The following is a 22,270-nucleotide window of genomic DNA, read 5'->3' as shown; positions in this document are numbered from 1 at the left end:
TACACATCTTCTCTTTTGAACACTCTCTAATTTCTAACAGGACTGCTGGACAAATAAATACTAGAGGTTGCCAGACACCTGACCAGCAGTTTTTGAATGATTCACACCCTCAATGCTGAAGCTTTTCTGTTGTGCAAGACAGTGAATGCCACTCTTAGGAGAGTGAAAAAACGGGCAGAAATTTTGAGGGGTTTTCCTAGTAGTTCCCCCAAACCTCATTGCTTTTTGAGTCCCTGAAAACTTGATTAAAATGTTAGAAAAGCCTGCAAGGCATTCTAAGCACTAGCGCAACTAATCGGAAAAAATGAGGTATTTGTAATATTAATAATAGTTCATTTCCCTATCATTTTGCAGAATGAACTTCAAGGCCTCAGGGAAAAGTTGGCCCTGATGTAATGGCATTGAGAAATGAAGTTCATTAAGATCTTAAGCAACAAACAACAGCAACAATTAGCTGCTATACTCATTCTTGATTCATTGCTAAGAAACACAGACTTCACACATCAAAGGGCCTTGCCAGTCTACTTTGAAAACTAAAAAGTTTTACAAATAAGGAGTTTGCTACCTTCCCTTTTTAGGGATATTCAACTCATGGAATACTCAACTTCCCCCTAACTTTTCATACTATCTTGCTTAAACAAGCCTTGTTCTACCCTGATCCCTTTCCTCTGAGGTTTACCTCTTTGGTCCTTGACAAAGAATTCTTCTTTCCATATGTTTGCGTGTTTCATAGCATTTATGTGTCTCCACTTTAGACATTAATTACCCCACACATACACACATTTTTCTACGTATCTAACTCCCAAAACACTTTTTGTGTTCTTATGGCTAACTCCAGTTTAGGTATGGAGTTAACTTGATGGTTTCCAGCAAACAAAGCACTAAGCTTTGCTTTATCTAGCAAGAATTCATACTGAAAACTGGACAAGGAAAAGGAGAAAAACAGTAACATATGTTCTCTGAGAACATAATAGCTCTGAATAAATGACTAATCAGACTATTTCAGGTGGAAATCAGATTCCATGAGATAGCCTAGTTGCTATAACCTAAGGATAAAACTTTGGTAGCAGGATAAGCTTTGTGACATCCTGTTGATCTTAAAGTTTCTTTCTTAAACTGAAGAAAAAAAGGAAATGCATTGACACATTTTGCTTAGGCTATTGAAGTGTACCTCAGTAGATTTATTCCAGTAGTGGCTTTGTATTAATATACAATAAATTATTTTGGTGGTGCAATACATAAAATGCTGGTATTAAATTCCCCATAACTCTACGGAATTTTTTTGTTAGATAATTTATGAATGCTCTCTATTTGTTTTAGCATCCTTTAAAGATTCAGCTCATTTTTGCATCTGCTTTTATTCATCTATTTTCATCTTCAGCTGAATCAATTAAAAAAAAATCAACTCAATGTTATTTTCTAAACCCACCTTCCCCATATCTTCATTAATTAACAAATCCCTATTTTAAACAGTATCTTTAATCCCTAATGTATCCCTGAACAGACAGGTCAGGGGTTATCTGGAGAAAACATTTATTGGCTAACATATCTCATCTGTTAGTCCCATATTAGATTTTCTGTGATGACTTAGCTCCTAGTAGTATTTCTCTTTCTAATGGCACAACAGAGATGCGTATGTAAGTATAAATCCGATTCGGGGCTTCTATAGTAGACTGCCAAATGTATTCTGTTTCACATTGTTTCACAGTCTTTCCCCTAGAGCAATTCTGACTCTGAATTTTTACTACATTACCCACTATCCCCAATGCCCTTTTTTACATTTAGTGGCATTAAAGAACATTGCTACTTCATTTCTTCACCTTTTGCCTTCCTATTCTGAAGGTATCTGGTTCTGAGCATCTTTTAAATATTTGTTTTATTTTGATAAGTTGGGTTTTTTTAATATAAATACATTTTGAAATGCAGCTGTTGTCCATTTTTAATTCCTTCATCTTTGCAATGGCTGGCAGCAGCAGCTTAAGTTATCCCACTTGGTTCACAAGACTCCAAGTATTTTCAGACAAATATTTCAGTTAATTGTTTTACTGATAACTCATTTGGTTGCTAGTTTAGGAACAATCCTTTCACTAATTATATACCACACTTGAATACCATCTCTCCTCTGTCCACAGATATTCCTTTATCTTTTGCAATGCCTTGATGTATTTAACTGCCCTCCTCCTGTGTACTAAAGCCAGACAAGAAGATTACAGTCACTTCCAACTGTCTTCTCTTATTTCTCAGTTTAAGGCTCTTATCCTTTATTTAAGCCCCACTCCTAGGAAGTCACTTTCCCAGATATTAAAGCAGAATTCCAGGAAAACCACATTTCATTGAAAAGTAAAAATCAAAATCTCAGCACTTTGAAGATATATCAAATATAGTAGATATTACCTCAAATTTCTTACAAATTTGGAAATTTCCTTTGTTTTTCTTACAAAGGTAGGGGCGATGGTACTTATAAAATTATTGAATTCCAGAGGAGTGTGAATAAACATAAAATGGTTTGTAAGAGGTTCAGGTTGATTTCTTTAAAAAGCATTTTCTCCCATATGTTAGTATGATCCTACAATTTGAAATTAGTTATTCTAAGTAGCAACTGTATAAAAACATGGTTTGTCTCTTCTGAGACCATTGGAATACTTATGCAAACAGGAGCTCTGGAATAGAAATAAATCAACAAATCTACTTTTTTTTCTTTGCCAAGACAAGTAAAAATATAATGGTAATATGACATTCAATTTATCATTTCCAAGTATGAGTAGTAGTGTATAAAACGAAGAGAAACGTATTCACTGTATTATTTTTTTAACTCTAATGAAGCCTTTACCTACTTTATTACTAGAAAATGAGAATCAAGAAGGGACCATATTATTCAAAATATTTCTAGATTTTTGTTTCCTTTTGATAAGGTCCCATGTCCATGAACAATAAACCTTTGTATTTAACAAGGTAAATATGAAAGTAAGGAATAACAGCAGTAAAATCACCCTGCTCTCTGGCAGTTTCTGTATATAGTGTAGAAGTTGTTTTAATCTAATGTGTATTGTTGCATAATATCCCCAGGCACATTCAAGTAAAAGCTAAAGCTGTACAGAAAAGCCAACATTTTAAATGGGTCTTGTCATTAATGCTTTATTAATTGCCCCAGGCAATGCAAACCCAGAGCTAGGCAAGCTATAACAATATGACACTTTAAGGTCAAATCCAATTCCTGCTGTGTTTTATGGAGTGGGCCAAATATTGAGTTAACAGCAGGAAAGAACAATTTATTGAGCTTTTCTCCATCTCCTGATTATCTGATCTAAATTAGATCAGTTAGGTTGTTTTTCTCTAAAAAAAAAATCCCACCTTTTGTCCACTTCAGCTTCAAAGAATCTTTGATTGTTTGTATTAGAACAATAAACTTTATTAACACCTACTTATTTACACTGTACCTAGTGTACTGAATATAAAGAAATTAGATACATATAAATATAAAACATAATACAGCACCTTCTTTATGTTTACATAAACAAAAATACCACAATGAAATTGCATATTTATCCATTTTCTTTAACATATATGTTACCTTCACATCTGAGGTATCTCTTTGGCTGTTCCTCCAGGACCTGGCCACTGAAGAGAAGGTTCGATCTGGGTGGTCAAACTTGCCATCATTTGCATTTAGAAAGAATGTTGTAAAGGGCTCCTGTAATTAATGAAATTATGACAGATTAAGAAAACAGTACAAGGACTCATGCAGCAGGTTTCTGTCAAAATCTAAAAGCCTTTTGCAGATCAAAATACTTCATAAAGAATTGAAGAAATTAAAGAATTAAAGAAAAACATGGCACCTCACAGTTATATGTATGCATGAGTTTCTGCACTGAGCATCTGAATATATTTATTGGCACTAACATATTTTGCACAAACAAATCCTGAGTTCTATACCACGAGACTAATTACCCACCAGTGGCAGACATACATAGCTTAGTTCCAGTTCATAGTGACTGCCCCCTTCACTGCAACCACCATAAACACATTCTGTGTTATTTATATAACTGGGCTTTGTTTACTCCTTGAATGTTGGTATGTCAAAATCTTAAAAAAATCCTATCTCTAAACTTTTTTTTTTCTTGTGTTTTCATTTCATTGAAAAGAGCTCAGTAGGTTCCACTTTGCCTGAAGGAGAGAGAAATGGTTCTGTGGTTATGAGGCAGACTATGGTTCCAGGATGTCCAGTTTTATCATTATTTGGGGGAAGAGGTACAGAGATTAGTTATTTAGAGTCTTTTACTTTTGCTAATTCTACCTGAAATCATACCTCAGTTCTTACTAAATGGAAACAGCTACCAGCTTTTGGGGAGGAAGAGCTCAGGTATTAGACAGTCTGGATACCCATTTTGATGTCACTACATTCCACTGCAGGGGAAGGGTTAGTAGTGGTGGACCAAATCCTTAATTTGACAGTAGAACCTGAATACTGAGATTATTGGCAGGAAACTCGATTTCCACCACTACTCCATTAGCTCTCTTATTCAACTAATAGTTGGCAGTGTGCCTATAGAGATGGAATTTGCTTCTTCCTCTTTGCCAAAGTCTCATGAGGAACGTCTTTAAGAAAGTCCTTTTCATTAAATTCATACCCAAACTTATTTAGTTGCATATCCCAATCATCTGGAATTTTTTTTAATCAAAGCAGTTCATGATCACCAGATCACAAATGTTATTATAGTATTATTTATGTATTATTTGAATTTTATTCTAAACATTCTGTTTCCTTCTATGAAAATTTTGAACAAGTCAAGGAACTCCTCCATTAATAAAGAATTTTTGAAGGAATTATGCCACATTATACGTATTGTGTGTAAATTGCCCCAGATGAAAAAGGTACTATGTTCACATCGTCCTTAAGAGAAATTAAACTATGCATAAGGAAAGCACAGATGCAAAAATAGAAATGTCAAAAAAACCAAGGAAAATAAAAGGTGGAATTCTCACTTCCAGAGACCATTGTTTCTCTGCCTTTATTCCACATGTCTTCCCAATTAATTTTTTGCTATCATGCACAGCAGTCAATACAGGCTAGTTACTTTCAAAGAGGTCAAACTCTAACCAATTCTTTTCCTCTTAAAACATGTGGAATTCATTTTTAATAGACACATTCAAATATACTTTAATCCATGCATTTATTCCAATCAGAGAATCCTAATATGTGTTAAATAATTAATTAAAATAATCAAATTAAATACAAAATTATCACAATGTAATTTTCTTGTTGGAGGACCCTAACTAAATCTCATTGCACAATGGCTTTATTTGCACTCGTGAATATTGAAAGGCTGTGTGCAGAGGAAGAGATTTATAATTTAAATAGAATATTAAAATTTAACAGTAGCTCAGCTTGGTGAGTAGTGTAAACTACCACAATGAGCTGAAATATTGAAAGAAAACAGGTTTTTATCAATCCAGATTTTCCAGCGCTCCATACAGTGAATTTAACGTAAAATATAAATTAAAATGTGTAAGATTCAGACCCAGAACTACGAAATGCGAAACAATATATACAGAAATTGGAATACATTAATTTATGAAAAAATTCTGTTAATATTATTAAATTAAATTTAAATTTTTAATACTAGAATTATTTTGCTTTTCAATTAATCCCACCTTCCAATTATCTGCATATATTTATTATTTGTATATGTTTTATGCTGTTTTCTTTTCTAGCATGTCCTGACTGAAAAACATTATATGTTCTTGGTCTGAGCACAAATAATTCTGTCTTCTAACAACTCCTACCCATCACTTTTTTCTTTATAAGATACATCTAATTTTTGTAAATATTATTGTGGAGCAGACTGTGTATCATTGCAGAGGTTCTGAAATCAGACACAGTCGATGGATTTAAAAGAAGCAGAAACCAGAAAAATGATGTAATTACAATAAATTATGTAAAAATATTAATCCAGACTTCCATGACATTATTTTAAGCATCTGAGACAAATACACAAAAGCAAAAAAAAATCATAATCAAGGATTAAACTTTTAGTAGCTCAGCACAACAGGGTGCCCTATTATGCTGTCCTGCATAGGCCTGTTGTGCCTATCTTTTTGGATTTTTAATCCTTAGCTGAAATTCAGAGCTTTCACGTGCTTTATATCAGACCTCTAACATAATTTTAAGGTAATTTTTATTCTCTGGGAAGTCAAGTGCTTACATTATATAAATATAATTCATATCTGTATTCAGTATACTCATTTAAATACTGTTATTCTATGATACCGATTACTGTCATTTCATGTAAAGGTTTTGTTGCTGTGAAAGCTATAAAGCAGCGCAATGTTTTCATTATAACTCCATCTCACTCATTCCTAATATTCTGAATAAAATTCACGCCTTGTTCACTGCCAACAAGGACAGAAAATCATGGGGGACTTGATTACATTGAACACAAGCTTGAGCTGTGAGAACAATGCATTTTTCCATTAAATAGCACTTCCCTCCCTCCTTCCCTTCCCTTCTAGCAGTACCAAGACTCATTTCAAACATTTATGGTGGTAGGAGGGAGGAGGAAAGGATGTGGTCATTCTAAGATATCCTATGCCAAAAAAAATGCCTTTCCAGCCATTTGTATGAGTAGAGAGAGAGTATGTAAGGGTTTGTTGGAGTGACACATGCCTTTTGCCTGATAGATCTGTGACTGTCCTGCTCAAATTTAACAAAAGAAAGACCCAAATTCACTTCTGTTTACCAGATGACATCCAGTCCTCCCCATCTTTGAATCTCATTAAAAACTGGTTTTAACTCCATCTGATCTAATTCTTAATAAATCCAGAATTTCTTTTACCTTGTACAAATATGCAGTCATTGCAATAGCAATGGGAATTATTCTCTACAAACAATTATTCTCTAGCAACAATTATTCTCCACAAACATCTTGACTTTCACATTAGAGAATCATGCTTTTAAACATTGGTCTCTGTTTCCATGAAAATGCAACTAATTTACACAAATCTTCTTCAGTAGCAATTATTGAAAACATTCAATACCATGATTCTATCCTATTTCTACTAAAAATCTGCAACCAATGCTGATATTCAAATTCTACGTGATTCAAGCCAGAATTCATTCTTTTATTTTTCTTTTCCTTTCTGTCTACTTTTCAGGTCAATTCACTGGACTATGCACTAAAGTGGCAGTCTTGGTTTAAACTATTACATGTTCTGCAAGTTAAATATTCACTGCTCCAGATGAAATGCACATGAAGAAAGTTAGTCTTCAGGTGGAAAGGTCACCTAGTGATAAACTATGAATATTCAATTTCATTTACACAAAAATACATACAACAGAACATGTATTAATGGTAAAACAAAGGCAGAGATGTCAAAATTAACTACACAGGAAAGAACTGAGGCTAAGACATGCAGCAGTACTGGGTTTGTGTAGCAAAGTTTTGGTGGGGGAGGAGGCTACAGGGGTGGCTTCTGTGAGAAGCTTTTACCACATCCAGTAGTGCCAACACCAGCTGGCTCCAGCTATAGCAAAGTGCCTTTACGATAACAGACTTAAGAAGGGTCAGGGAAAAGCTGCAGAAGAACTCTAGAGAGAGGAATGAGAATGTGTGAGAGGAATAGCTCTGCAGACAACAAAGTCAATGCAGGAGGAGGGCCGGGAGGTGCTCCAGGCTCCGGAGCAGAGATTCCAGCCCACGGTGCACACCATGGTAAGGCAGCTGTGCCCCTACAGACCGTGGAGGTGCAGAGGGGAGTAAAGGTCTACCTGCAGCCCCTGGAGGAACCCATGGCACAGTAGGTGGATGCCCGAAGAAGGCCAGGAGCCCCTGGAAAGCCTGTGCTGGGATAGGGTCCTGGCAGGGGCCTATGCTTCCATGCAGAGTGGAGCCCATGTGGGAGCAGGTTTGTTGGCAGGACCTGTAAGCCCACAGGGAACCCAGTCAGCTCCTGAGGGACTGCATCCTGTGGGAGGGACCCACACTGGGGCAGCTCATGAAGAGCTGCAGCCCATGGGAAGGACTGACTTTGGAGAGGTTCATGGAGGACTGTCTCCCACGGGAGGGACCCCATGCTGGAGCAGGGGGAAAGTGTGGAGCCTTCCGAGCAGAAAGGTGTGACAGACACAACGTGATGAACTGAGCACAGCCCCATTTCCCAGTCCCCTGTGTCCCTGGGGAGAGGAGAGAGAAATTAAGTTCAGAGAAGAAGGGAGGGGTTGGGAGAAAGGTGGTTTCAAGATTTGACTTTATTTTCTCATTATCCGACTCTCATTTGATTGGTAATAATTCAAACAAATTTCCTCAATCTGAGTCTGTTTTGTCCATGATGGTAATGGGTGAGGGATCTCTCCCTGCCCTTGTCTCAGCCCATGAGTCTTTCCTAATTTTTTTCTCCTGCCCAGCTGAAGAGGGGAGCAACAGAGCAGTTTTGGTGGGTACCTGACAACTAGGCACAGCCAGCCCACCACAATACATCGGATAAGGGAAAGCAACTGAGGGAAATACAAGGCAGTAGGGAACAGATTATCACAGAATTGACTCAAAAATATGATATTAAAAGCAATGTTTTGAAGACAACTGACAGAAACCAGATGGCATCTGTCAAAGCTGAAAAGCAAGACTTAAAATAATTTTTAAGCAATTACACAACTTTCTCTATATAGATATATTTCAGAGCGGCTGAAACTTCTTTACCTGCAGCAAATACTGTTTCCTCTGGTACTAAGGTCTAGGAAGGCAGTGTCTCCCCTTGGACCCCCATTACTACATACTGTTTTGTTCTGCTTCTATCTTAACTCTTATTTCCAATTTACTTTTTGTCATAGATTTTTCATTTGTTTCCTTGCCTTTTCTCTTTCTTTTGCTTTTCCTTCTCTCTTTCTCTTTACACAGTCTTCTCCCATGGTTTTAGTTTGTACTACTGTCCTTCACTCTCCTTGTTGTCACTTTCTACCAAAAGCTCTACAGTAACACATCTTTTCCCATCACTCTTCTCCAGTCTTTCAAAATACTGAAAGCATTTTTCTGTCTGAATCTCTACATCTCTTAATGTCACCTTCCTCTTTCTGGACTAGACTGTAATTTACCTTTTCTTACAGTCTTCTTCACAAACTAATATCAGATATGTAGCTCAAGAAATTCACAAGCAAGAAATACTACTTTAACTTACAGAAATCTGACCTAGCCTTATCTATCAATTTCACTGGCACAATCTTCTCCCTTAGGATATTTCATCCTTTGTTTTGCAACAAAAATATCTCTCTATAGATGAATGCAACTTTATAATCTTCATTGCCATAATATTTTCCTCTAGAAACACTTATTTTCAAATATCTATTTAGGGTTTCCATTTGCTGCCTTATCCAGTCTTATTATTATCTAGTCTAATATTATCTTTTTTCCTTTTCTGAGGTTCAAATTTTCCCTGGATTCATCCTCTTTCACTTCTGTTTCCTACTTCCATTAGAGATTGTTTTCTTTGTTGGTCAATCACATTTAAATAATCTTTAAAATACCTGTGTAGATGTATCCCTCATTGGCAGCCTCTTCTTTGGATATGAGTGGTTTCCACTTCTGCTTTCTATTCTCACATATATTGTTTGCTCTAACAAATGTAACTTGTAAGGTCTATATTGCAAGGCCATCAACACAAAGACCTTGTTCTCTTGCTCTTTTAGGTGAGAACAAAAAGAGAGCAAGAACATCTACAGTATTACATAAACAACAGTAGTAAAAACTGACAATGCATTAGCCTAATACAGGAAATGAATACACCTTGGTGTGTTGTACATTCAGCTTGTAACCAGACTTTCAGCTCTAAGAATTTGCTGACTAGCAAGAGAGGATCTTTTACAGCACCCAAAATTGTTACATAAACATCAAAAGAAAACTACTGTTTCTAACTTAAGTAATTACGCAGTCACTCAATTTTAATTAATTCAGGTTTCTCTGTGAAACCTTCAGTGTCTCATCAACACTCTTTATGCTGTAAATAATTGTGATAACACATACACTGAATGCAGATTCTTTCTATCTTTGAAGTTTGGTCCTCTTCCCTAGATCTGGTTTTGGTCATAGGAGCATGAGGTTTCCAGAACTGACATAACAGTTTGAAGTCAGAATCCACATTTTTACATTTCTGAAAACTGCAGAGATATTCACTAATTTAGAAGCATAGTTCATTTGCATAAAATATTACTCTATGCTGCTTTAATATAAAACTGGTTATATAATTCCTCTCTAGATGTGACAGTTTAATGTTCTCTCTAAAGCGTTTTTTTTTAATGTTGCATGGATGTGTCCCTAGCTGAAAATAATAAATGAATATGAGCAGTATCAGATTTCTGTATTATCTAGAGATATATTTTGGGGGGTGGATTTAGTTTAGATGCATTTTTCTCATTGTATACATCCTTATACCAACACAATTTTATGTTTAAATTTATTTTGGATTGTTTGGGTAGGAAGGACCCCTTTATCACTACAAATGAGTATATAAAGCATAAACAGAGAATTCCTGAGATTTTAAGCTAGGAAAGAACAATGAGATTTTAATAAAAAGGTGCTTTCATAAAAACAAAACAAAACAGAAGACAGAAGAGATGCTGTAAATAAAGATATTCTTGAAAACCAGGATCCAGAAATACTTACAATACGAACGAGCCAAGCCAAGGTAGAAGTAGATGTAGAGTAGTGGGTGTTGTAATGATAAGGTGGAGTCTGATCATCTTCCCATGTCTCATACCGTTCTGCATAGAAGACAGCTCTCTTTGGGTTCAAAGCACCAATAGGCTGTAAAGTGGTAAGAGGTCAAATATATTATCAGCTGAAGGGCAGCCTGTCTGATATGGCACATATTAATTCTGCATTAAGATTCACTGCAGAGGAGACTCTGCAACCAAACACATTCATGCTGTAGTAACCTCTGAGATTGCTGTAAGCTTAGGGTCTATTTTCAAAGGCTTTGTTGTACTAGAAGTCTTATGAGTTTCCTTATTTTAACTGACAAACGTAAGTGATCCACATCTGCAAACTTTCAAGACTTTCTTGAAGTATAAGTTTTTTCCCAATTAGTCCAGTAACATTGTTCTGGAAATAGACTTCTAAAACTGCATTTAAAATGCATTGAGGCCAAACTAATATTTCTGTTGCTGTCATTCACCATAATCACACAGCTAATGAAAACTGACTTTTGCTCACACAGGATACTTTGTAATGCGCAGTTCATGATGAAAAGATTTCACGCGGAACTGCTGATGGTGTCTGGTGATCCTAAGCAGAGATACTTAAAAACCATGCACAGTCCTCAGGACTGGGGGTACTTTCGGAGTGAACAAAGCCACGTTTCGTTGAACAAAGCAAACAAGCTTTGTGCTTGAAAACAATAGAATGGGGAAATTATTCGCAAATTCAAAGTCCATTCTGAGCAAACTTAAAGGAAAATCTATACAAATTAGGTGAAAAACAAAAGAGATGTAAGGCGCTAGTAGGAACTATTGGTTTTGATGTGGCTACTTGATGAATATAAGCTTTTTATGATTTTTTAACCTGCTTTATCTCGGAAGTTTTTGCAAAGCATATTACTGTGTGATGCAAAAGTTACTTGGACAAAGAAAATACAGATTTTAGTTTTTAAAGTAAAATTAACCAAACACACGGGGTTTAATACTTCGAGGAGAGCACATGTCCACACCAAATAATTGTATAAACTTATTGTAGTTTGAAATTATTTCTTTATTTGCATTAATCAAATTTTAATGAGAATTGATATTATTAAGGGTATGGAAAAAAATGTACAGGAAAGGACTTTGATCCTTTTCAAAATGCTAATAGTACTTTTTGCATTTTATTTCACGGAACAATTTTTCTACTGAATTAAAATCTAAAGTAATTTGGAAAAGAAATACCAGTACAAGGTCAAATCTCTGTGTTTTACTACACTAGATATGTAACTAAAAATTTTTTAAACTGCGAGTATTTTATTCTTTCAGCACTGCTATGTTTTTTGAGATAGCTGCTTAAAAAGCTGACATAGAACGTGATATTTTCTGTTTTAGAGTTTGTTTTTAAATAGCAGTCTTTGGTGAACACTTACATTTTAAAACATTATTATTTCAGTATTTTTCACATTAAGCACTCCGGACACTTAATACTTTGCTGTGTCATGGAGATGTTAATAGTTTTCTCATATGTGTAAAATGATTGAGTAATCCCAAAGGATTGGTGTTATCTGGTGCAGACTGCACTGGAAGACCTCACAAAACATTCTTGAAAGAGAAGTATGAGCCATTCTCTAACACTTTCCAAGCTCATTTTCCAAATACTGGCAATAGGAAAAAAATAAATATTTGCATTTTTGTTATATTTAGTTTTGTTACACATCCTGCCAGTGTCAGGAAACACACTGGCAGTAGTATATAGCCTTTAAGTTATCATTATATAAAAATGGTTGTTCAACAGCTTCCATGAAAGAGACAGTCTTTTCCCATTAGACTGACAAACTGTGCAGATATATGTGCACTTTGCTAAATTATATCAGGCTCTGGGTTGCTGTGGGGACTGGATGGAACCTGCTGACACCACCCTCATTAAGGTGCTGTGCATCCACTTCTCTGGCAGAAAAAATTCCAGTCCCAACTGCACATTTCAAGAGCTAAAGCAATAATTCACACCATAGTCTGTTAAAATGAAATGTTCACCCCCTCTGAGAAGGGAACACAAAATAGCAGACAAATCGGTGAGATTGTATTTGTAATGGAGGAACACCCTGAGAATATCTCTTCCCTCCACTACGAAGGTGCATCTTATCCTATGCTGCAGGGAATTCATAGGTTATGGAAGACAGAGATGTCATCTGTCACCACAGTATTGTACATATAGGTTTGAAGGCACAGTTGGGAAGGAATATGATGATTAACACAAGATTGAAAATATGGAAAACTCCTGGCCTTTCAAAACACAGTTGATGCTGATTAGAGGTCTTTCATCAAACAAGAGATGTGTTTTCATTATTCACTGTAAATTGACTACAGTAACAAGGCCTGTGAGGTATAACTGATGCTCAAAATAATTACAAGGTATTTTATTTTATTTTATAGACTAGCAAAATTTTAATGATGGCTTCATCAGTACCTTGAAATAACATTTTTAATATAATATATATAGTTGTATTTAATAAAAAGGTTATTTCTCTCAAGAATTTGACAATAATTTTTAAAGTCACATAAAATACTAAGGCAAACATACCATCATGTTTTCTAGGTAGTTCAATAAAAGGCACTACTTCAATTTAAAAGATAAAATGTATAACAATGTAAGATCATGCATTCCCATTTTCACGTAAAAATGCCTGTACAAGTAGCTAAAATAATCTACCTTCAGAACATATATGATTAATTGTATTAAATGATAAACCTGAAAAGCTGTGTTCTGGATTACCTTCATCCTCATCAGTATTCTTTCAGTTACTATCTACTTTTTTTTTCCTTTTCAATTACTTTAGGATTCATTTGAAGAACAATTCTGAAATGCACAAAGCATTGTCTTAATAAAATGGAGTCTCCAAGTGAAATACCGATGAGAGTAATTTCTGTTCTTGCGTTCTGCAAGTTTCCTGGGAAGAATTTTTATTGGGGTCCTTTCCCCAGAGGGGAAGGGAAGGGAAGGGAAGGGAAGGGAAGGGAAGGGAAGGGAAGGGAAGGGAAGGGAAGGGAAGGGAAGGGAAGGGAAGGGAAGGGAAGGGAAGGGAAGGGAAGGGAAGGGAAGGGAAGGGAAGGGAAGGAAGGGAAGGGAAGGGAAGGGAAGGGAAGGGAAGGGAAGGGAAGGGAAGGGAAGGGAAGGGAAGGGAAGGGAAGGGAAGGGAAGGGAAGGGAAGGGAAGGGAAGTAGAACTTGTCTTCAGCTAGAAAGACTTTTTCTGTCCTGACAACTTTTTCAGGACAGGTCCTGGATTGGATGAACTAATGATCTGGCTGACAGCCTAGGATTCTGGAGACATGGGTTAATTTCTCTCATTCCAGAAGCCTTTATAGTGCCCATGAGGAGATTGCTTAGGTATGTCTATAGCTTTCAATAGGAAGGTGAATTGGAAGTCCCTAGTGGAGCAACTCTAGAGGGGGCAGTGTGCAAACATGGCCCTATTGATGTGGGGATGACAGCTGGGATCCCAGAAGTGGCACAAGTGTCTCAATGCAGCACTGTGTGGGCAGGAGAGCTGGGAGCTGCCCATGCTCACACAACTCTGCAGCTTCTACTTCAGCCTTACATAAGTTACTCCTGGCCTGTGGTGAAGAAATACAAGAAACATCTGTTCTCCTTTCTCTGTGTAATCATGGAGACACTGATGTGAACCACTTCTCCTCTGCACATTAATGCAAAGGACATCTCTCCAGATTCAGGAAACCATACACACTGAAAATACTAATAGAAAGTGCTCAAATCTCTCTCTTTTTTTTTTTTTTCCGTTGTCGTTGTTGTTGTGCAATTTAAACACTTGTCAATTAACCCCAAATAGAACAGCTTTTGAATATCAAAAGACCAGGCACTTTCTGAAAGCAAAAGAACTCCATAAATAAAATAGCAGGGAGTAAATTCTGCAAGGTCTGCTCCTGGCTTCTTCAGTGTTATTTTAACATCCATGTGGGAAAATGCTGTTACCCAAGGTAATGGTATGAGTCCATCCTTCAGTGAAAACAAAGATATTTCTCTAAAGACCTTAAATCTCGGTTGTATAAAGTAGCAGCTAATCCAGTTTTACTCTGATGAGGCACGGGTCCTATTAGACGGCAAGTTTACAGTAAGGGTAGTCTCTCATGTTTCTTGTGAAATGTGTAGGATATATGGAGTTTTGGTCACTTTTCATAGCTTTACTATGCCATTCTCAGCCCAGAAAGTCAACTACCTCAGTTGTAATCTAATACCATGGCTATAAAATGGAAAGAAATTTTATTTATGGATCAATCCCTGTAACCTCACATAATGGAAGAAAATAATATTATTTCCATTTGACTGAGATTTTGTTGGTGTGTGCACTGATTAAAATGACTTGCTCAAACAATACAAAGGCAAAGCTCAATCTCTATACTAAGTCTCAGTCCATATCTTAACCATAAGACAAATACAAACACTGAAGTTGAGTCAAATAAATTGTTCTGAACATCATATAAAAAGTTCTTTTCATAATGTTCTAAAAAATGCTTTTTCCAAACACACCATTTGTCTTTTTATTGCAAAAAAGCCCTCTGTAAGGACTCATTTAAAATATAATTAACTTCCCACATAATGGTTTAATGAGCTATTCTTTACTCCAAACAAACAGAACAGGTCACTGTATGACAATGTCTATTCAGCTACTTCACTTTTGATGGGCCAAAACCTGCTGCTTCAGTTTATTTCATGTTTCTTTCCTCTGTTTAAAAATAAGGCAAGTATTTACTTTAACATTTAAACCACACTACATTTTCTTTTTTTTTTTCCTGGCTAATGTCTATATATCTGGCCTTTGAACAAGTCAATACATATTGTCAATACACCTTACATCTAGTATTCACATCCACTGGATGTGTTACGTTAGTTCACGTCGTATCTGCTTGTTTGCCAGCTATTTTCCTAGAATGATATTCTCTCACGAGAGCAGAACTGAATGTAGCATCTTATTTTTCTAGCCACTGAAATATTCTTCTTAACTTGACCCTAATTCGTGCAGCAGCTACCTTATCTGTTTATCCTTTTTTTGTTTGTTTGTTTGGGTTTTTTGGGTTTTTTTTCTTGGTTTTGGTTGGTTTTGGTTTTTTTGGGGGGAGCGTTTGGTTTGTTGTTGTTGTGATATACTGCACAAAATTGTAGCTGGGTACAAAGGAATATTGAACCTGGCTTTATTTGGCTCCAGCTGAAAACTCACTGAGCTTTTCCTGACTGCTTGCTTTTTTATTAAAAAATACCCACTGAACAACAACCTGTGAATAGGATGTCTTAGGATGATACTTTAAACTTAAAAATAAAATGCATTTTCATCCAAATTTGAAAACAGATTTTTCTGCAGTATCCTAATATGAAAACCTAATATGATATCAACAATATCAAATATAAGAGCACTCACAGATTCACAGTACCAGAGTTTCACACAGTAAATGAACTTTTTATTTAAGAGAAACACATTTAATTGTGTGGCTTTAATTGTGCATAGTTTTTCTTCTCATGGAAGAGTTGCATACGATGAAGAGACAAATTTAGTTTTACAGAAAATTATTTCATTTTTCTAACGAAGGACTCTTAATAAGCCCATAAACTCCATTTCACAGCATATACATTTTTGGAAGTATTAAGTGTGGTTGCCTTGAAATATTCACACTTGGATGTATTCATTTGCATTATTACATTTGATAAAGCCTTGGGGGTTTACCACTTCCTCTTCTCGAAATGGCACAGTAATAAGGAAAAGTGGTTATGCTTATCACCACCCATCAGTCAAACACCTTCTATATTAACAAAACATAATTTTTTCCACACAGCGAATGGGTGTGTGATGTTTCATACACATGTCAATATTAGTATTACTTTGCCTGGTGAAGAAATCATTTTATTTAACAGGATGTATGACTGGAAGTAAATGAGGAGAAATTCCCGTTTACACTTTAATGAGCAGGGACAATGTAGCATGTCAAAACCATGCACTCACTATAATTTAGAAGTAAAAGGCATACAATTTTATACAAACAAACCATACCACTTTTTAAGTGTCTTGCACCTCACAAAAAATCACTGTACAGTAAGGGCTGTGTACATGATTCCTGGACTGACGTTTAATATCCTAAGTATTCTTCCAAAGGAAATCTCAACAAAGAAGAAAATAAGCAGATCACCTGACGGTTTGATACTGAAAAGATAATCTATGTATCTATGACAGCCTCTTTCATTAGCTTTTGATCCTGTCAAACAATAAATATAACCTTTAACCTTGTATATGTAATGAATAAAACTTGAACCTACACTGTCTAATCGAATGAGAAGTGCAATATATCCCACTGCTGTGGCACATTCCATGCCTATGAACCCTGGTTTTAAATCTAAAACTATATGTAAAAGGAAAAAACCAAAAAGCTTTGAGAACAGAACTTACAAGCACTTAAAAGAAGAAGGACAGAGGAATTTTCAGACTAATATTTAAATATAATTGTTCTGAGAGAACAAGTAACATCTGGATGTAAAAATACTGCAATAAGAAGTGCCACACAAAAACAGAATGAAATGGAATGGAAGGAAAGGACAAGTTACGTGTTCAAGATGGCTTTGCATGAATGTAAATATTTAAGTTTGGACTAAATGCAAAAGGTACATGTTTTACTCCATCACTGACATCATAAGCAAGACAAACACCTCTAATTTTGGCTCCAAAAAAACATATGAATTTCATTTGATATGTATGCTCACTTAGGAGCTGTGATATCACAAAGGTGGTGTGTCATATTTTATACAGAAAGCCTAGAAGCCAAGAATACACAAAATATTTTTTAAAACCTAGATGTAGCACCTAAATTTAACTACAAAAACTGTTTTAAACAAAGAAAACAAAGTATGGTAGGTGACCTCTCTTTTAATTTCATTGCTTTTGTAGGCTATTACCATATATGCAATAGTGTTAAAATTCTAAATAATTTTAAAATATTATTTGAGGACTATTTATTGCCAAATATCAAGGACAGAGGCTTTGTGAAACTAAGAAGGAAAAATTTACAGGGAGACAGAAGGTCAGAAACTGACAAAGGAGATTTTATCCATCAACAGATTAGCTGGAGGTTCTGAGCCGGCATCTGATCTGTAGGAATATGTCTCCATTGCAGGGTAAAATCTGACACAAGGAAGTTGCTCCTCATGGAAAGGATACTGTCTGGGCCTGCCCCAGAGGTCTGGCTGAGGCTTGATAGTAGAACTTCATTCAATATTGTTAACAGTAAATCACTAACTCCTGCTTTTAAGCACCAGGTTACTCAGGATTCACCTCCATGAAAAGAAAAGAAGGGACTCACAGATACAGGACAATATTGAAAATGAAAACAGAATTGACAAGGTACTACCTCAGAGATATTAAAATTTTAAAGATTTTTACTGATAATGCAAAAATTGAAACAGGACGCAAGTAACGCTTAACAGCCCAAGTTAGACATTCCGTACTAACTGGCCACTGCATTTTAGAATAAATAATTAACCTATTTTTCCTTTTAAAACCATGGTGAAATAAAATCTCTCAGATATTATTACAAAGAACACTGCAAAAAATTGACAATTACAACCCTTTTATCCTGAGGTATTCCACAACACTTTAGAGATTTCATGTGTGTTTTCTCATATGTCCACGGGATAAATGGAGCCCAGATACTGCCAGAAAGGAAAGGTCATTTTCCTTGACTAGCTCTGTGTAGGCTTTTCAGTGGTTAAAATCGTGGCTATTCCAGAGGAAACCACCAACAGCTTTTTGCAAGTTTTCAAATTGGCAAGAAAAGGTGCACATTGCATGGACTCTTGATGAAAAATAAATAGCCATGGACTTGATTTTACATTTCCTTTTGAGGAGAGCACTAATAACAGTACAGTGATACTTAATAAGCTATACATGCACTAATTCCATAATGAGTCTTTACTAACTCATGAGGAAAACCTATCTATTCAGCTATCACACTACTTCCTGTAGCAATTACATATTTTAGTAGAGTGCTATAAAAATTTGGATTGAATCAAACTAAATACGTTGAGAAGGACTCATGAGACACTGTCTAATCTTGTTGCACTTCACCACATGTAGTGCTATTAATACTTACACAAAGTGAGTTTGAGAGATTTTGAAAAGTGTAAGCACCTTAATGAAAGGTTTATCTTTCTGAACAACTCTAAACCAGCAATACTTTTATGCATGCTAGGGAACAAGCCCGTGTAAAATGATCACAGGTCTTTTTCAAAGTCACATCTGCGGATCTTTTATTGTTCTTGGCACAGATTACAATGGTGTTACAGAACTGAACACCACATTTGTGAAACATACCTGTAATACTGTGAAAGGTCAGAATTTTTTACATAACCTAACGGAAGTATCAAGCAATATATTTCCTTTTGAGACATACTGTGAATGTACTGTAAATTCTGGGTTTATTTGCTTATTTATTTTTTTATTTGTCTAAGAAAAAAAAAAAAAGGGGAGTGTAAACTTGGGTGTCTCTATCTGCTATTATGAATTCAAGTCCTACTCAAATTATTTTGTACGTCTTACAAAAACAGGCTTCCAGGAATGGTTTCAACACATCTGGAGGTACTACAAGCACACTCTTTCCAGCAGAGATGAAACTGTCAAATATCCAGGGCAGGATGTCTCCATTGCTCCCCAGGATGTGTGCTTGCAGGGAGAGGAGGAAAGAAATCCAGACTTAGAGCATAAACCCCAGAAACACTCATGCCTGCCCAGCAGCAGAAGGAAATGCAGGGTCTGCAGCACAAGACTGCAGAGCAGGTCTTAGGGGTCATTTTCTCCTCTCCAGTCTCACTGCTAAAGGCAGTGAGTGACAGCTTCCTGTGGTTTTTGAGCCTCAGTCAATTTGTACAAGCAACTTCCCCCTCTTGGCTGAGGAGCTGTGGTAAGGATGCAAGAAAGCTGACACACCAGACAACAGAAACCTCACACTGGGCATGTTGCAGGACTATGTGCTATCTTGCCATCTTCACTGGCAAGACAGTGCATACACTTTTCAAGCTGATAGCAACCATGAATGATACTTCCCACAACTCAGTTTCAAGACCTCTTTTTTTGTCCTTATTTTAGCTGGCCAAAAGCAGAGCCCCTCCATATGTTTCTGCTTGGCCAGGACAGATCTTCTCTGCAGTCTGTTAACACAACCAGAGTACCAGAGCTGAGTATTGATAACAATGTGGTGTCATTAGAGAAAAAACCACTAGGAATCTTTTTATTATAAAGCACTAAGTGCCCAAATTGGGTGGGATGGAAAAAAGCTCCAACAAATAATGATAACGACCAGATAATCCAGGATGTAAACTAAAAAATGCCCTTTTACTAACTATTAAATCAAAAGAAGATGCTGATACTATATTACTACTCCAGCGACTGCAAAATAAAATGAAATAATAGTCCAAGCTTTTTATTTCCAAAGGATCAGCTTTTATAAATTAAGAGGCATAGTTAGTGAGATCAAGTGGTCTGATGCACTCCTGTTCCATAAGTCAGAAGGTTCAGAGGGATTGCAGATTTGGAACCAGACAAGTCAGGGACATGGAAGTAGCATAATGTAGAGATTCAATATAAAATAATTCTAAGATAGAAAAGTCTAATTCAGACTTTTATGAGTTTAAGATAAAGACCTTACTTAACCAGACTATAGACATACAACAAAATGTCTTTCTAAAAGGCCTGGCTGACTGTTCTTTAACAATAATGAAGCATACCTTTGAAAGATCTCTGAAGTTGCCTGGAAGGGTCAGATCTAACTCTTCAGACTCATAGTTTGTTAAAACCCACGGAAATACAGGGTATTGGTTCAGATCATTGTAGGTTCGTCCTATTGAAAAGGAAAGTTTTAAGAATTAGGAAATAGCGTCCACTTGTCCAGCTAGAAAAAAAATCTAGTGGTTACATTTGTTGCATCATATGTTCCCAGTTCCCACCACTTTGACCGAAACAAGTATAAATCTTCCAGACAAAAGCAGCCATTTAGATGCACTTCCCTTGAACCAGAAGTCAACACACAACCTGAAATAATATAAAAAGCACAGTATCTTTTAAGATAAACTAAAATGCACCATAAACACTTTATTTTTTATTTCCATCAAGATATTTTTATAGCATGAATATAGAATTTCTAAAGAACTAGACTACTACTTTCCTAGCAACTTATCATAGCTGGCAAAGATAAAAATGAGACTCCAAACAGCAAGGGGGTAAATTGAGGTCTGCAAATCTAAGTCTATCTTAGACAGTCCATGCTAATCCATCACTCCCTGTGGTTCTTCATCACTGAAGAGATTGTGAGATTCCACAGCAACTGTGGAATCAAAGTGATGAAAGTCATGTTCGCTGTAACACTATTTTTTAATCACTTTGAAAATTAAAAAACAGTACTCCTGTGTAAAAGACAGAGCTGACTACCCCAGGCCACTCTCATCAATCATGAAAGAAACACTGCTGTCAACCCAGCAGCTCAAATGTGCAAAAACCATCTTTGGATGCCATTTCAAAAGAACAACTAGCAACTGCAATGAGCTAAAAATTACGAATTCATCACAAAGAAAAGTGTGTTTGGGCTGTTATTTTTGTATTCTCTAGCATTTAGTACAATCTAACATTTCAGTGATAAGACAAATGAAAAATCTTAGTACAGAACTGTCCATCCTATTGCTGTAGTGAGAGCCACACAATATGCAACATGAGTCTTAAAAAACAAAATCAGGTCATAAATATGAGTGTGTGTATTTATATAATATAATTAGCAGACTGAAGTAATCCAGGTTAGCAATTCCCAGTCCTGCAGCAGATTTACAGCTCTGTCTCACTAACTGCTTCCTTCCAGATTCTGGACAGATTCCTGGGGTACAAAACCCAGGAAAACACAGGCTTTCTTGTTCTGAGTAGCAGTTGCAATTCTCCACAAAAATCAGTTCTGCTTTAATGAAATGTGAAACTTTCACTGCTCTACAAACACCTTATTTTTTCAACAGAAGTTGATGAACAAAAAAGTATGTCTTTATTTTGTGCATAGTTTTACTGAATACAGGATAAGTGAATACTCTTAATAATTGTGCCTCCTGACTTTTACACTCTGAAAATACAGATGTTCACAAGAATACAAAAAAAAAAAAAAAAAAAAAAAAAGAGGTGCAAATATAACTTTGTCAAACAAGCAATTCCAGCACTGTGTGCTACATACACAAATCAAGATGGATAGAACACTAGAAACAAAACCACTTCTTCTTTAATATCAACAATGAATGAATGAATGTAAAATGACTCTTGCACAGAAAAAGAATGTATCAAACAACTAAATCAAGACGTATACCAGAATATATCCTTGTAAGAGAGGAAAAGGAAAGGAATTCTCTGATGTAATATTTATTCTTTTAGGCTTTTGGGAGGGGGCTTTCTATATGTTTTGAAGGAAGACAATCCTGGCTCATTTTCTACATCCATCAAATCAGAATATTATTTTCCTCTTTGGCAAGGGTTTAATTGCATATGACTTGTAAAGTTCCCTGAGATTATCAAATTTAGGGTGTTTTAAA

At 36.0% G+C, this 22,270-nt stretch overlaps 1 protein-coding gene across 1 annotated transcript in view; it reads right to left on the bottom strand.

The window, feature by feature from the left end:
• The window catches only part of NBEA (neurobeachin), a 456,143-nt gene that overhangs the window by 63,586 nt on the left and 370,287 nt on the right, over window positions 1-22,270 (bottom strand). The window contains exons 45-47 of the mRNA XM_066313167.1: window positions 20,441-20,553; window positions 10,650-10,790; window positions 3,572-3,691 (exon numbers count right to left, since the gene is read on the bottom strand). Of these exons, the coding sequence (XP_066169264.1) occupies window positions 3,572-3,691; window positions 10,650-10,790; window positions 20,441-20,553 (374 nt within the window). The remainder of the gene's footprint in view (window positions 1-3,571; window positions 3,692-10,649; window positions 10,791-20,440; window positions 20,554-22,270) is intronic.

Source organism: Sylvia atricapilla, chromosome 2 (genome assembly GCF_009819655.1).
Source record: "Sylvia atricapilla isolate bSylAtr1 chromosome 2, bSylAtr1.pri, whole genome shotgun sequence".
Taxonomy (NCBI): domain Eukaryota; kingdom Metazoa; phylum Chordata; class Aves; order Passeriformes; family Sylviidae; genus Sylvia; species Sylvia atricapilla.
The sequence above is the reverse complement of the archived record's forward strand: the minus strand, read 5'-3'. Positions and strand labels throughout refer to the sequence as shown.